General features: G+C 30.7%; 1 protein-coding gene across 1 annotated transcript in view; it reads right to left on the bottom strand.

Annotated features, from left to right (window-relative positions):
- The window catches only part of LOC124357714 (UDP-glucosyltransferase 2-like), a 43516-nt gene that overhangs the window by 10909 nt on the left and 14661 nt on the right, over positions 1-17946 (bottom strand). The window contains exon 2 of the mRNA XM_046809723.1: positions 5090-5429. Within this exon, the coding sequence (XP_046665679.1) occupies positions 5090-5407 (318 nt within the window). The 5' untranslated portion in view covers positions 5408-5429. The remainder of the gene's footprint in view (positions 1-5089; positions 5430-17946) is intronic.

The following is a 17946-nucleotide window of genomic DNA, read 5'->3' as shown; positions in this document are numbered from 1 at the left end:
GTACAGCAAAAATCTCCGCAGTATGAGATCAAAATTTTGACGCTTTTCTAGCCGAAATTACAACCTGGGATAGGTACCCGGATAATATTAATCTTTACTGAAAATATGGATTAACTCTTATGAGACAAATTATTATAACATTCCTTATTATGATTTGATAATAAATGCCAACGATAATAGTCGTTCTGGTGGAGTAGCTATTTACGTAAAAAGTGATATTAATGTATTAGAACAGGGAATACCAAAATTATTATCAGCTGACATGATCAAAATTAGTTTTATGTATTTAGGTAGGGAATTTCATATTTTGGCAATCTATAGATTGCTGCAATTTACAGCGCATTACTTTTTGGATGAGTTACGTATGTATTTAGTGAAAAATAAATTTGACAAACACTTTAAGAATTTAAATATTTTTTGGGAGATATTAATTTGGATTTGCTTTCTTTAGAGAGTAACGATATAGACAATTATAAAATATTAATGGCCAGTTTTGGCTTTGAATCATTGATAAATGAGCCGACCCGGGTAAACCAATATGTCACAGACATGTATTGATCATGTGTTTATTAGATTAGTAAGCAAACGTGAGATTGAGTTTGAAGCACAGGTTCTGCAGACTCAGGTAACGGACCATTACATGACGGTACTGCGGCTGGGGTGTGCGGGTGTGAGGGGAGGGTGGTAGGCCGGGCCGGTCTAACAGCTGACTGCCCCGCCTCGGTCCTCCCCCGCCCGCGCCCCGCGTCATGCGGCGTAGGGTCAGTTATGATAAACTGATAAGTATACTTCGTACTGTAGACTGGTCAATCGTTAGATCACAGACTGATGCATCTTATGCATATTTGATCTGTTTGAAACACAGCTTAACACTTGTATATCTGCTTGTACGGTAGAATCTGAATGTAAATACAGCTTTGATAAAAAACTTAAACCATGGATCTCAACTAATATATGCAGAAGGATTGAGAAAAGAAATTATTTATATAATAAAATATAAAATAGACCTTTAGGAGGATTAAATTTAGGAAATATTTATTTAAATTATAGAAACAAGCTAAGGAAAGATATAAGACTTGCAAAGCTATCGTATTATGCAAATGAGTTTGAAAAAAAATGTAGGTAATGCTAAGGCCATATGGAACACTATAAACAGAATAACATGTCAGAGTAAATTCTAGTAATAAGATATCTTTAAATATTAATGGACAAATTAATGATAATTGTAAGGATATAGCTGAAGAGTTTAATAGGTATTTTCTTGGTGTTGTTCAAGAAGTTGTGGGAAGCTATACGCTAAGTGAAAATTTTCAAAGTATGACCTATTCCAATAGTTTTCCGGCACATTATGAAGTGAACTAGTTTTTTTATGGAGCCAGTTTTAAGTTCAGATGTAGAGAGGGTTATTAAAACCTTAAAAAAACGGTAAATCACCAGGATTAGATGGTGTCCATTCTAACATGATAAAAATAATATATCCAGCAATATTGGACATTTTTAACTTTCATTGTGAATTTAAGTTTCGAAACAGGGGTTTTCTCCCAAAAGTTGAAACATGCAGTTGTCATACCTATTTACAAAGCGGGTCCGTCTAATGTATGCTCTAATTTTAGACCCATATCTTTTAGTTTCAACCTTTTCTAAGGTTTTTGAAAAGATTATGAAAGAAAAAATGTTGCTTTTCTTAAATAAAAATAATTTTTTTTTTCAAAGAATCAGTACGGGTTTAGGGCAGGACTAAGTACTGAGTTAGCCTTGTGCAGCTGTATGGAGAAGATTAATGCGGGGATAAAACGATGGGAAATTTGTAACTGGACTGTTTATTGATATTAAGAAGGCATTTGACACCGTAGATCATGAGATTTTGCTAGAAAAATTGGGTAACTGTGGATTTAGAGGTACAGCTCAAAAGTGGTTTAGTAGTTATTTAAGCAAACGACAGCAATGTGTCAAAGTGGAAAATAGTTTTAGCGAAAGAGGGGAAGTTATTTGTGGAGTGCCACAAGGTTCTGTATTGGGTGCAATCTTGTTTATAATTTTTATTAATGATTTGTGTAATGGAAAATTCAAGGGGGAATTAACAGCTTTTGCAGAGATGATACTGCTCTCTGCTATAAGGATAAGACAAGGGAACGTATAACTTGCAATATGAGAATGGATTTAAATGCTCTTAACTGGTGGTTTAGAAAGAATAAATTGGTCTTGAGTACTGAAAAAGACTACCTATATTAATTTTTCTTTGAGACAACATTTTAATGTACAAAATGACTTAGTTTATAAATGTCAAGTCTGAATAGAAAGTGGAATTGTATGTGATAATTGTGCTAAAAGTTCAAAAAAGGTACCAGTACAAAATATTTAGGAGTTTTATTGGTCCCAAGATTTAAATTGGAAAGTTACATCTTACAAAATTGAAAAATAAAATTCTACAAAGTATACGTCTGTTCTATTTTGTCCGCGACATGTGTCCCCAGAGTATTCTAAGAACTCTTTACTTTGCTCTAGTTAATAGTAGATTAGAGTATGGTATTACATGTTGGGGAGGAACCTATATTACAAATTTGAAACCACTTGTTACTTTGCAGAAAGTGTTTGTAAGAATTAATTCTGAAGAAAAGTAGACTTGATTCGTCTTTTCCATGTTTTATCCAGCTAAGAATATTACCATTGAGAACTCTTTTCATATTTAAAACCATGAAATTCGTATTTAATAATAAAAAATTTAATAATAATGAAATTTTGCATACAATGAATACAAGAAGCACTTTTTAATATTTTTGTTCCGAAACCTAATTTAACTTTTATATACTAAAACATTTAACTTCTTAGCACCATGGCTATTTAATAAACTGAGTGATGATATTAAATTACAAACAAACTATAGATTATTTGTTAAACTAGTCAGGGTGTGGTTGCTAACTCAGGAGAATCCTGAGACTATTATTGTGTGTTGTGCGATGACATTACATGATTACATGAATAAATTGACAAAATAGGTTTTTTTTTAAGGAGACATTGTTAGGTAACAATGGTAGGCATTCATACAGGTTTCATGTGTACCTATGTATGTATGCGGTATGTTTGTATAGGTATGTAATCTGTATAAGTGTGTGTGTGTGTGCGAGTGTGTGTGTGTGCGTGTAAAATATGATTGATTAAGCATTTTGTTAAGAAGAGAAAGTATTTTGTTTTTTGTATGTTGTACTTGATTATTGTAATTAGTTCTATTTTTAGTAAATGCAAAAAGGTATAATGCTTTGTTTTGTTTTTAGGCTAATTAATTACTTCAGATGGTAGATTAGTACATTGAAATGTATAAGGTTTTGGCATAGAAGCACATTTTTTGTTTTTAGTTTTTGTTTGTTATATCACAGTAGAGTTGTTAATAAATTATAAACTAATGCTCCTGAACTCATTGATTTTTAATAGTTATAGTTATTATGATGGAACCCCTAGATGGGCTAATTAGTAAGCCTTAGGGGCCCTATTATTTTCCTTTTGAGGTCAGCCTGGGTCTTAGAATATGTATAATTTTATTATTCCATTGTATTGAGATTTAAAAATGCTAAATATGTTTTGTAAAGTATGACTTCATGAGGAGAATAAAGATATTTATTTATTAAAAAAAATAAAAATTTCTCATGACAATTCACATGAATGTTGCTTGACATAATTTAAACTATGTCCTTATTTATCTGAGCTTTAGTTATCATCCTCGTTGTCGTTTAAATTATTCCTTTGTTTCATATGTTTTTCTGTAAGGACTCAAAAAGGTCAATGACTGTTCCTTTGTATTTGTAACGTCACTAATTTTTTAACATAAAAATTCGTTTGCAGACTCTCCTACTAACCCATTACTATTATCTCTCTTTTCCCCTTAGACAGACTATCATTGGGACCAAAATTTAAAAAAATTAATAAACAAAGGTTTCTAGTAATTTCTACAGCACCTTTTTATTGTACATAAACTAATATTTAACCATCTAAATAGTATTCAAGCAAAGTAGAATATCACAACACGATTTAAAATTTAAATGTGTGTTTGAACAGAAAAATTACGTTTTCTCCCAAAAATGAAAATGTCTGTACTTTTGAGCGTAAAAAAGAGAATGAAATTTGTAACATTTATTCTTTCTTATTTAATTACTGTTTTACACAAAGCCAATAAAAATGAATTACATTAATGTTCAAGTCTGTTTATGTAATCTATATTCAACTATAATTGGATCGACTATCAATACTAACTTTGTTATTTAGGTTAGATTTTTCATAAAAAATCACTTATCTTTCTTCAATGACTTATTGAAGGGTACCAAACTCGATATGTATTCCAACAATAACCAACTAACTAAAATTTCCTTGCCTAGATATCACTCTCTTTTTATTAGTTTATGTAGATAAGCAAGTTAACAAAATATGTTTAATTTGTTGACATACAAATTTGGTTTCTGGAGTCCAAAAGTTGCTGGCACGTTATCTTTCAATTCAAAAATTGAGCTACGAATGAATAAGTAAACGGCTGATTTTACTACTTCAACAGGAAATTCGTCTCATTACATCTCAAGAGCACACAGATAGTTTTCTTTACAACAAGTTTATTGATTTTTCGGGAACTTCATTTTGCTCTGAGGTGTATGATATATTGTATACAAACTGGACACCTTTATTTTTAGTATTCACCAAGATTTAAGTGTTCTAGGACAAGTGAAGAATATATGATAAAACATATTCTCCTCCTCGATCACACACGAGGCGAATAATTTTGCCATGAAAATATGTAGTTGCCACGACTTGATGAATTTAACATAGCGAAGAGTATAATAATGAGTAGTATCATTATCTCTCCGAATACTAATCCTTAAAGGTTCTTCTTAGTGTAAACTTCAAGAACAAATTGAAAGCACTGTGGCTTTATACCTTATAACGATTATTTACTTTTCATTATAATACAAGTTTTAAGTATGTGTTACATATTGGGTTGTTATATAAACCAAAATAAGTATAAAAATGCTTACAATCAAAAGGGATTTTGTTTTTTTTTAAAGAGGATCAAGATATTCAAAAAGGGGGTTACTGTTGTGCACTTTACCTGATAACTGTACCTTATCACGTCTATGATAGATACAGCCTCTTCACCACGCAGCTTGGGCCCCAGGAGATCCCAGTTGGTGAAGTTTCTCACGTACAACACGAGCCCCAGTGGAGAGACCTCCTCGACCGGAGAGTCACCGTCCTTGGGGAAGGCGCTGACCAGAGTGACCTGATGACCTCTGGAGACCAGACCCTGGCCGAGGGCGAGGAACGGTACCTTGTGACTCTTGGTACCGCCGAGAGTCAACATCAGGATGTTGGCGGAGTTGACCATGCCCATGCAGAATAGAATGGTCACCAGATGGATCTCCAGCATTATATCAACTTGTTAATTTCTTCTGAAAATATCAAATTTTATTAAGTATAGATAAATATCTATAATTTCATTGGCTTTTGGACAATTATATACTTGAGGTCGATTTCAATTCTTGGAATGTCAAACTAATTTATCATAACATAATTAGTTATTATGACATTCCGTAAAACTGGCTAAATGAACAGAACTACATGGTAAGTAGTTCTGCAACTAAGAAACGAAATATCACATTTTTACTGGAGCTTTATGAGGGAGAGAACCAAAGAAAACATAACAAAAAAGTATTTCGTCCGGATTTTTGCGGTTTATGTCATAGATTCAGATGACACTCCACAAGTAAATTCAATAAGAACTGACATTAAATCGGTTCTGATTTGGTGGAGTGATCTTTGTAAAGTTGGCTGATTCTCTAGAAAAATTACGTAACTACTTCTCGAAATACATGCTAGTTTGAACTTGTGGTTTCCAAGTGAAAAAGAAGAAGAAGAAGAAGAAGAATGATTTTATTTCTTGAGAACACATTTTTACAACAAATACAAAATACAGCACTGATCAAGAATTAGTTACATTTGAGTATTTAACTACACACTAATAACAATGTATACTTATAAACTACTAATACGTATTTTTTAAAAACACTGCAATTTTTCTCAAGAAAATATAGGGCCTCTAAGGCAGAGCCTGATTAGAGGTTCCTTCTGCTCACATTAAACATTGAAAATTGAGCGTTCAGAAAGCAATAGTTTACAATGTTGTCGGTTTTTCAAAAAAGCCTCTAATTACTAAAGATATGGCAATAATATGTGTTCTTTACTTAAACTAACTTTAGCTTGAACAAACTGTTGCATTTGTGTGTAAGAAAAAACTTTGAGCTAAATTGGTTTTATTAAATAAATTGTGACCAAAATATTAACTAGGACAAACCTATTGTTGAATTGCAAATAGAAAACTTATATCTTCTAATTTAATAAGCCATTTTTTAATCTGAACTGAAAAAAATACTTGTTTTTTGCAACCTTAATTTTGTTAGGTAGCAAATTGAACATTCTAGGCGCAAGAAAACTGTAGGTTTTAGTAAAAAAGACATTTCTAGGTTTAGGTACTATGAAAGTATCAACATTTCTTAGTTTTTGTTTATAAGCATTGTCGTTTTGGGGCATGTTCCCACTTTTTAAATAAAACAGTTTAAGAACTTTATATACAAACAAATACTTAAGAGGCAATATTCTTAGGGATACAAACAAAGGTTGTGTGTGTTCAAATTTAGACTTGTACAAAATTAATCTTACTATATGTTTTTGTTTTACTATATGTGTTTTGTTTGAAAAGATACCAATATTAAGCTTTGAAAAGAAAACAAATACAAGTATGATTTGATTTGATATGAATAATTAGTAGTAAAATACAAACAACAATCTGGAATAAATGGAAGAAAAATAAAACTATTCAAATGAGCACCATGTTTTAATTAAAAGTAAAAATACCAGGCGATGTAATTAGAGATGGAATGCCGTATTATATAAAAGGTTGAGAAACAAATTACAACACAATTGAAACATGTAATATGTATTCAAGACATCCAGAGAATAACTTAGCTGGCAAGGAAAATTCAATATATTTAAGAGTTATGCTTTCATAAAAGGTATTAACCTCTTACATGCATAAATATTTAGTACAATGATATTATTACTCCTGTTGCGACTAAAAATACAACCAGTGTTCTCAATAGATATTTTTATGGTGTAATCATCAATAACGAGATAAATAATTTTCTGTTGTTAGAATGTTACATTGCAGAATGCTCTCTATTATTTGTTTGGCTTATAAGTAATTGTAGAAACAGCAGTTAGTCAAAAGGTGTCTGTAATACAAATTATTTATAATTAATTTCCAATATATTTGAATTGACACTATTGTGTTGTGTCGGTTTTGAATAAAAGAACAATGTTTTACTTTTATGCCCTTATTTTTGTCACTAATGTTCTTTATATGATTTTGAAATAAGAATAAAAAATGTGTATGTCTATTAATATGGGTTTTAAATATGTATTTAATTAATACTAACAGTACATTAAAATATTTAAATTCGCCTTTTTACATCATTTTTGTTAGTTCACTATTTATGTAAAAGTATGTTCCATACCTACACAACAACACTTACAGAGAGTGGGTCAAATATATGGGGTTTCAAGTTTTTGAACTTCAAATGTAAACATATTATTCAGCCTTTCTTGCTATTTTCGTTACCTCGCTGCATTTAAGTGAGACATATTAACAACATTGAGAAAGAGCACTGCAGTAATTTTAAAACTGGAATAATCCTAAATTATACTCTTGTGTTTAAATGTAGTAAGTTTCACCTCAGTCAGGTCAGTAAATGTTTAAGTAATGGAAAGACAAACATAATATTGCTTTTTATAGTACACAAATACAAGCAAATAACTTTCGACTTGATGTAATGGAAGTTAATTTAAATTAGTATTGTTAAATTAATAGTATTAAATTTAAGTATTGATAGAATTCCACATAATTAATTTGGAACAATTTAGAATAAATTAGTTTCTAAAAGTTTATTGTATATATTCGTCTCTATTACACAAGTACATTAACCTTGAGTATCAGGTGTTTCTAACATCCCGATATTATTATTCTGGAAAAAGTTGCTTATATAAAATGTAAACTTATTATACAACTGCTTCGTTCCTTTCTATAACAAAATGTCTAAGTTACTTTAGAACAATCCCAACACAACTCCGAGGCTCAGCAGCTTGTTATAACTGTCCGGGAACTACTGTACGGTACGTAACAACCACTCGTTACAACAACAAATCGTAATCGTGTAACTCGTTCAAAATCCTTTGTTAAAGTCATAAGCCCATTGCACTAGTACATGGCATGTTACAACAGTTGTTTATTTTAACAAATCCATCCTATTGTTTTGAGATTGCTTTCTTAAGGGAGGTTTAGACCAACACTTCTTCTTTGTGTTTTGTTTGGCGAGTTGAAAATAAAACATAATAATGTGATTCAACACTAGCATTAATTCCATCCACTTTACAAACACTCTTAGCTAGCAGCGTTTTATTAGTGTACATTTATTTACCAGAATTATTATTAAAATATATTACAGTGTTCTAAAGAGGTTGAAAGTCGCCAATTTTAAGGTCTAGATATCGTTAACTAAAGCTAATTTGACATTTATTTACACTTCTAACGATTGGTTGTAAAAGTGTCAAATAAAAAAATATGAATACAGACATAAATTATTGTTTGGGGATAAATTAGTCTTTCATAAGCGGCTTATACTCGTTGTTCGATTGTTAGTATCGAACTGTTCGATATACTATCCAAATTCGATATTATATAATAATCGTATGGATCAAGAATGTTTATAGTTCATTAACAGCAAGAATAATGCATTATAATTTTTATTAACATAAATTTAATAATATAAACGAAATTAACAATCTAACTATGGTCTAGACCTACACATCAGATCAGAAATACGTTACAATAATTATAGATTGCGCGGGTAGCAGTGAGCAACTACATGCATATCTTGAACTTTATCACACAATTTCCATATATTCATTGTTATTTACATATTCTCAACAAATTAGTTACTTGTTGTCTAAATGACAATTGACTGTACTAATAACTAGGAATCATATATTTTATTAAATAAATAGTTATATCGAATTATTCATTCGGATAAAAAAATCAAACCATTCGATAAAAACAACCGAATAAAGAGTGAAGGCCACTTATTAAAGTCTACCCTATTGTTTTATTTTTCAAACCCTTTTGATACTGTCACATTTCGACCTTCATCAAATTTAGAGCGGCTGACGATCGATTTGTTCCCAAAGGACATTTCTCTATCAATTAAAAGACTCAGTTTATATGCTTATGCAGTACTAATTGGATCTAGACTCCTGGACTAAGTGGAAATAAGTAAAATTATGTCTCATAATTTGAAGCTAATAATAGCAAGGCGTAATTTAAGTAATATTCTACGTATAAATAAAAAAATTAACTTAGTAACAACTTAAAATGTAATTAATTAAGTATAATATATGATTTATAATAAAAAAAAATAGGCAATATTTCCTTACTATTGAGTAATTAAACAGATTATTAAATAGTACATTTAAAGTAAATTTAAAAAGTAATTAAAGGTGACTATTTTATTTTCAGCACGAAATTTATTGAGATTTTTGTTCTAATATATGCATTTCAATATCTTGCAAGATATTGATATCTTCACAAAAGATATCTAAGTAATGGGGACTGCATTGTTGGTGAATAAGGTAGAAGATGAAATGTCTCGTTGAAGTGTAAGAAATAAAACTATGTAATAAAACTCGAATCTGAGGAACAATAGACATTGCATTGTATTACAATTCTTAATACAGTTTTACACCCCTTAGAAGATTGCAACTTTAAACCCTCATCAAGAATTATGCCTGTGATATCTTCCAAGTTTCATATTATTAAGGAAATATTAACGAAATTTCTGCAGATAACAATCGACATCTTAAATCGGACAGTGTGTTTAGTTTGCACACTAAGTTACAGATTTAATATACCAGCGAACGTTAATATGTATTCCGTGTGATAAGTCATAGGCCTGAAGCTGAGATAACAAGAACTATTTATGCCTTCATCAGATCCTAAATAAGATATTTGTTTAGGTAACATCTCCTTCTGCATATCGTGACTATTTTAAAAAAAATCCTCATTCTTGTCAAAGCTCATCCACATATATCAGTAGAGCGATAAAGGCATCCATATCTATTTATGCCTTCATCAGATCCTAAATAAGATATTTGTTTAGGTAACATCTCCTTCTGCATATCGTGACTATTTTAAAAAAAATCCTCATTCTTGTCAAAGCTCATCCACATATATCAGTAGAGCGATAAAGGCATCCATATCTAAGTTATCTGTTTATTTAGACTACATTTTGTTATGTAATCAAAAAGTATAAATGGTTCTTTGTAAAATTCGTACATGAATTTAAAAGGATAAAACACATCTGTAATAGAATCTGTATATTTAAAAATACAATGTACTAAATCCTAAATTAAGCAAAATTTCACAAAAATTAATCGTATATCTATAGTAAAATAAATGAAAGACAAAAATTGGCATTTGGATGAAAAATATTGACAATGTATTTTAGTACTTATGTGCATGTTTATGAAAAATGTTAAAAAATTAATTTAAAAGTTAAATAAAAGTCTAAAATAAAATATTTTAAATAAAAAAAACATATTTTTTGAATATATATAAATAGTGTTTCTTAAAGTTTCTGACCACCAAGTCAATGCAACATTTATGATATATATTTATAAGAGAAGATTCAACAGGAGTATTGTAGTACGTGCTTAGAATAATGGATAAAATATTTGTCTGTTGCAGTACGTCTTTAATTTATAAATATTTTAGTCAAAAGTAAGCAAAACATTCTATAAGTGAATAGTGAAGGTAATAAATTCTGATAATTTGAGGACGATATATTATAAAAATGTAAAACGTGTAAAACTTATAAAATTAATGACCATGAAAAATAACAATAATTAAAAGAGTTGTATATAACACAAAAAATTACACCGCTAAGAGATGGGTGGGGGGGGGGGTTCGATAAGTTTATATCTGTTTCTAATCAGTGTAGAAGAGCGTCTCGGTCTCATTACTGCTGGCAAAAATCAACTACTCTGTTACTTTTTCTGAAGTATCTCAAGAAAGGGAGAATCACATAGCTTGATATTACTAATTTGAGTGGCAAAATTGAGATACAAAATATTTGCTATGTAAAAACTACTCAATGTTTAATAAGTATATGTTAATGAGTAGGGTTAGTTACGTTTCTGCATGCATATGTTATGTAACATTTTGGATTAAATACAATATTCAGCCAAAAATACTTATACATGTTAATAAGTCTTATAGTTATAGGTTTTTAGTTTAACGATAATTACTTGAAGCGCTATCTACTGTAGAGTGATAAATTCTAAGCTTAGTAAAGTAAGGTTTATGGTATTAAGATCTGACAGAGGCTCATTCTACTCTGGAACGCCATATTATAAGAGGCTTCATAAGCATAATGGCCTTTAAAAGCAACGCTGATTAAATAATCTTTTTTAATACAAAGTTTCTTGCTTTAATAAAAAATGCAACCTACTAATCAATGAAAGAATCAAACATAGCAGCTATGGCATGTGTTCGTACGATGAAAGTTTCTCTATTTAGATACAAGCACTACGTTATTGCAGCGATCACCAAAATTGTGGTTATTTCAATATTTTGAGTTTAAATATTATCTTGTGTTAAGGATAACCGTAAATAGAATAAATGTACTTTTGAAAAATTAGCTAATAAATATTCATCCATCCATGTCATGAGATTAGATCAATATTTTTTTGTCCAATAATAACGTAGTTGTTATTTTTACCAAGTAATCTTAGAGATGTGTATTGAAATAATAATATAATATCTTAAAACACTATAATTATTTCTGAAAATGAAGTTGAAGATTGGTTGAAAAACATTCTGTTTAACCAACCATCTATTTAATTAGACAATGTTTTAACCGTTTTCCTAGCCTCAGAAATCGCTTCACATACCACGAGTATTAAAACAATCGCATGAAAAACAATTTATATTTCATTTTTGAAAAATTACATTCGGTAATATCACTGGAAACAGTGCAGTCACTTGTGGCGCAACTGTTGGCTATAACGAATAATGTTGTAGGTAATGATGAAAGAAATTACGAAACCCATAATTTTCTGGTCTGTCTGTAAAGATGTTCACGTCGTTACGTAGTATAACACAATTATAAGTTAGCTAGTGTTGGTTATTATAGTACTTTCTTCCAAAATTTGTTAGTAAATGGGTCGGTTTGTTTCGAATAAAACAAAACTAACACAGTTACACAACAGTTAACAATGTCGTCTGTAATTAACTGTAAAGATAATGTTTTAAGGAGCCAACCAAGTTTGAACATCACACGCGTACGTGTGGTAAACAGCTAAGAGACTCAATGTTCCCCAACAGAAGTTAACACGTAGACGTCTTAGGGCGTACCGTAACGTGAGAATACTCAAGATTACTCAGTAGAGCCACAGGGAATGTGTTAAGGTCGAGATTTATGCCATAAGAGTTTCGTAATGAAATACGTGATTTAGTAAATAATTCTAATAATACAGTTGGTATTTTTATCAGTATTATATCAGTAAATATAGATGCGTCTATGATCCGCACACCCGCTCATGTTCTTATTCCCGACACACATTATCACTCAGTACAATATATTCATCGTGGGAATTTGTGAAGCCATTCATGAGACGTCATTCATGAGACGTGGATAGTCAAAGCGAGAACATATTTGTAACGCTTCGAGTATTACACTGAGTTATTTTAAGAGTATTACAATTATTATAATTATTATACGTAATTTCAACTGTAATATACAGTCCCAGGATATTAGAGATGGTGTTCATATTTTTCTTAGGAAAATTAGTAACTGATCTTAACATACCTTTATAGCAGTTAGTCTGCATGCTCTAGAATTTACTCCAATTCCATTGAAGTTAGAATAATACAAATAACAAATGTTTTCGTGAGTAGTTTGTATGCTGTTTGTATAGATAGATGCTGAGTTTATGTAAGTATCCCTTTTTAATACCATTATAAAATTTATTTTTTCCGATTTCAAGAAATAGAAAACATTGTTCAGAAGTAACGCTCGTCAGGATGGATTCCCTGGACACAATAAGCGCAATGTTTTCAGCACCACGCTACTGTTAACTGATTTATCCGTGACGCCCCGCGACAATTTCCTCTGTCGTCGTCGCCGAGACTATTACATGGTTATCTGTAGGAAAGTTAACCGAAATTTACCCTCAACACAATTTACGAGAAAGTATAAATCACTTAATAAATGTATCATTTCGAAAGTCTACTGCTGCGACTGTTTCTCCAGCTTTCACATCTTTCAACTGTATTTTAAATGTCCGCACTAAACTTTTCAAAACACTTCTACATAAAGAATGTTTCGTAGAATATAGGAATTTCACAACACCATTCAGTCAGATTGATTTGAGCAAATACCGCACACCAACGTATCTAGACTATTACTTGTGAGGCCTGAAAATTTTACTTATGTCTGTCTTTCCGCACGATATTTCGAAAACAAAATGATAACCAGACCTGAAATTTTGCATGAACCTTCTTTCTATATGAAAAATCACTGAGTTTAATAATGACGCATATACACTATGAGATTTGGCTAAGCGTTAGAAAATGTTTTACAATTGATATAATGGGTTGTAACAATGATAATGAGAATATATCAGAATAAATAAATGTGTAAACAAAACAGTAAAACCTACTTGTTACAATGTAGGAGTACGCCACACCACGTGTTGTGCAATGGGCTTCGACAAGATTACTTGCTAAATATTTCTAATCTATAGCTCATTTTAATTCTTCAGATGTCCTCCAGCCAGATAGACAGGCGTATAATTATACACAAAAGCAATTGACATAAATATTGCCCTCAGCTTTGTAAAAATACAGCTTAGTTTCGATGCTAAATTTGCACCATGGTTACGTGCTCAAATAAGGTAAACATCTTGGTCTAGGAGACAAAGTTGAATAGATACAAAATACAAGCCACACATCGCAAAGATAAAATCGGGTGTTCGACGAACATTTTCACAATTTTATAGCCCCGTTGCGGTAATCGTCGAGAGTGAGCTTTATATTCTTGGCTTTGGACTGGTTCTTAAGAACACAACATGCAGTTGAGATTATAAATTTAAAATAGTTAAATTAGAAAATATAATATCGTATTTATAATAAGTAATTTAACTTAAAGATATCATTATGGCATATTACGTAATATCTTCTTCTTTTAATTTAGTCGCTATTGAAAGCAGGAGGGGAATATAAATGAGAATATAAAAGGCTTTCGAGCAGATGGTTTGGGATATTTACTAAAAAAGGATCTGATAACGATATGATAATTACTTCAAACAACTATACTTTATTTCAGCCCCTATGACTTAGACTAGACTAACGAACCCTGTAGGAAGTTCATATAATCCAAAATATTGGGGGTCGCAGTTAAAAATCCTTATTAAATTATGTTTTAAGATCGCAATCTTCCAAAGGAAGTAAAGTTGTATTACGAAATGTAATACGGTGAAATGTCTACTGTTCTCCAGATTTGAGTTGTATAGCGTACATTTTATCTCTTGTATTACAACGAATCATTTCATTATTTTTACCTTTTCCTCAACAATTCATTCCTAGTTTTTACATCCCTAGCATGTGAGAAAAATAAAATTCTCTTAAAATAAATTGGTGGCAAAAGTGATTGCAATAGTATAAAATACGCGTACAAACTTTGAGTTTGAAAACAAATGTTTAAGTTAATTTTCATATTTAGTTTACACTAACCGTTAACCCACGGCTTCGTATGACATATCCTCCTGGACAACTGAGACATTATAGGCATAGGCGTTTTTAATGGCCAAACACTCTTGTAATAAGTGACGGTCACTAGATGATACACCTACTGATCCATTTTCAAATAATTGGACTACAGGTTTTACAGAGTAGTATTTTTAGTCTCTGAAGTCGAGATTGATAAAACTTTTATAATTACCAATGAAATAAAAAGAATTTATTTGCAAATTTCAATGATATTTAATAGAATATCTCCAATTACTGATGTAACGCTTGAAATAATCGGGATGTAAATAATAACGTCGAATAATTTAGATTAATTTAGTAAAAACATTTATAATGTAATATGATAAATGTCCTATGATGATTTTAAACGGAAATAGCCATGTATGAATTATATTTTATACCAGTGTTTACTGTAAAAAGATAAAATTAAGTTAACGAAGCGAAGTTGTGATTGGCTATTATTTTTTCAGGTTTTAAACATGCTCTTCTCGTTGGAATAAACGATATTTCCGTCTCCACAGTTGAGTTTGCCTTCTTGTACCGATCAAGAAAACATAATTAATTTAAGAAGCCTAGTTCATTCAAAAAGCGCCTACTTCTGGTACTAGGAAAGCTACTTTGGTATCAACGAGATATACTTCCGAATGGGCAAATCTCTCAACTGTACATAACACGGTTGAGATGGTGTACGGATTCACAGGCAACCACTCATCAAGGCCTTTGTGAACTATCTCGGTGTACTAATAACATTTATGTATGCTAATAACATACAATATTGAATGCCTACTGTGCGGGATACCTAGGTCGCTGTCTTTGCTTGTACCCTCAGTATTAGATCTTCAAAGGTATGAATGTATATGAATGCATTTAAATGTACACTATAGTATCTTAGTTCTTTCTATCACCGTATTTTCTTGGTTCAGTATTGGAATTATTTAAAACTGTAAATAGCTAATCTGTATCGTTTATCTCTTCACAGCAAAACTGACTCGTTTATGATTTTCTGCCATTAAGAAATTTTGTGTTGTGCTTAGCACACAATGCTTTTTGATTTAAATTCTTGAATAATCAAGCAATCACATCTTTCGATTTAATTTAAATTAATTAGATTATGAAAATCAAAATATAAGCAGATCAGCAGTTTCCAAATCAGGGTAATCAGAGGAAATATTGAATGACCAAGAATTTTACCTGGATTTTAAAATTCCTGGATCTTTGTGAACCAATTAAAAATAAATGTTGTAGAAAACAAAGCCGGAAAATCTAAGCAACAGATTAAAGTGGAATGCGAGAATATAAACAGTCAGGTCTTCCAAAGCATTAGAGAGGGATTCCGGCAAAGAATGTACTATTGCATGGTAGCGGGACTAGCACACTTTGGAAACTAACTGTAACAAATATATCTACATAAAATTTTTGAAATATTTACGGTAACTTAAGATTAAGTTGTGTTTTTGTTTAGCATTGTTAAATCAATGTTATCTTATCAAGACGTCTAATAATAAAATAAAGTACATTTAATTGTCATGGATTTCTTATTACCTTAATTGCACCTCAAAATGTATAAGTAAATTGTCTTAATGTTGAATTATTCACATAAAATGTGAAGTACTAAGTAGTTGTAGCTTTCTTATCAGCCACATAAAAAGGAATTCGCTAATTTGGTGAATTTAACTTTGGAACAGTCTTTTTTTAATCCTCTGCTTAATTTATTTCAAATTTATGAGTTGCCCCCTCGTCAAAATATATAACTTGCTAAATATCTGTATAAAAGTATTAATGGCATGATTAAAAAAGATTATCGGTGTTACATTTTTAACTTTATCGTAAAGAATCGAGACAGATTCGCGTTTTCTAGTGACGCAATTCAGTAACACAATCCAAGAGCCGTGCTATGTCAGAATTAAGGTTGATAACGTTTTAGTTGAGGTTTTACAACCACCCCCTCACCTACCACCCAAACTCCAATTCCCTGTATTTTACGGCTATCGTGTCATCTGTGCAATCTGGTTTAATACAGACCTCCACAAATGAAAACAGGTAGGTTGCTTTTATTTATTGCATTAGGGAAATATTTACTTTAACAAGCGTTTTTGAAGGTACATTTTTACTCTAACGTGTAAAATGTTGTGACAGGACACAAGCAAACTATTTAGTTTAGTGCGACATCTGACGTATATATTTATTGATTTTTGGTAAACGATCATAAGATCTTACGACTATTTGGTCAAGTTCAAGATCGTCATCAAAATGAGGTATTTCAGTCTTGTTGTAATTTTGTTTCAGAAATAAAATGAATAACTAACCAGATATAGTGACAAAAGTATATTTATAATTGAATGTATAAAATACCTACGTAATTGTCGAGGAAAAGTTTTAAGTTAGATTTCAGAATAATAAATAAAAATATCTCTTTGGAATGAGTTAATCAAATAAATTTTGTTTGCACTAGAATAATAAACATGTGCAATTCTTTATTCGAAGTTGTTTTAGTTACGTATATTAATTCATTTTCATCTTTGCATTTTGAAAATAAAGGAGTGTCAGGTGAAATCTATAATAAATAATACAAAGAAAGAAAAACACAAATGCAACTAGAACAAGATATATTTTTATATACACATAAGCTTTATTTAGGAGCAATAAATAATGACGATACAATAACCTGTTTATATATTTCAATTAAAAGTTGAAGATTGCTACGTAATGTACTCAATAAGATTTTACCTTTGATATTATATGGTTAGTAGAGGAAGATCTAGATTATTACAATAAAGATATAAATTTAAATAAAATATACAAAATAAAACTATCAGGCAGATGATTGCTTATTTAGGTTTGCAATTTATTTTGGTGGTTCTAGATAATACAGTTCTTCTTATATGAATAGTAGACGGGTGGTCTGGGATACTCTAATTGAAGATCTCGCGAATCGTATAAGAGTGATTTTTTATGTCCATTATAAAAGAAGGGGAGCAACTGAAATCATTACAGATCATTAATAACTTACTGCGGAAAAAATTAATAATGCTTACCTACTTCACATTTCAAGA

This window comes from Homalodisca vitripennis, chromosome 3 (genome assembly GCF_021130785.1).
Source record: "Homalodisca vitripennis isolate AUS2020 chromosome 3, UT_GWSS_2.1, whole genome shotgun sequence".
Classification (NCBI taxonomy): domain Eukaryota; kingdom Metazoa; phylum Arthropoda; class Insecta; order Hemiptera; family Cicadellidae; genus Homalodisca; species Homalodisca vitripennis.
This window is presented reverse-complemented; position numbering and strand designations above follow the sequence as displayed.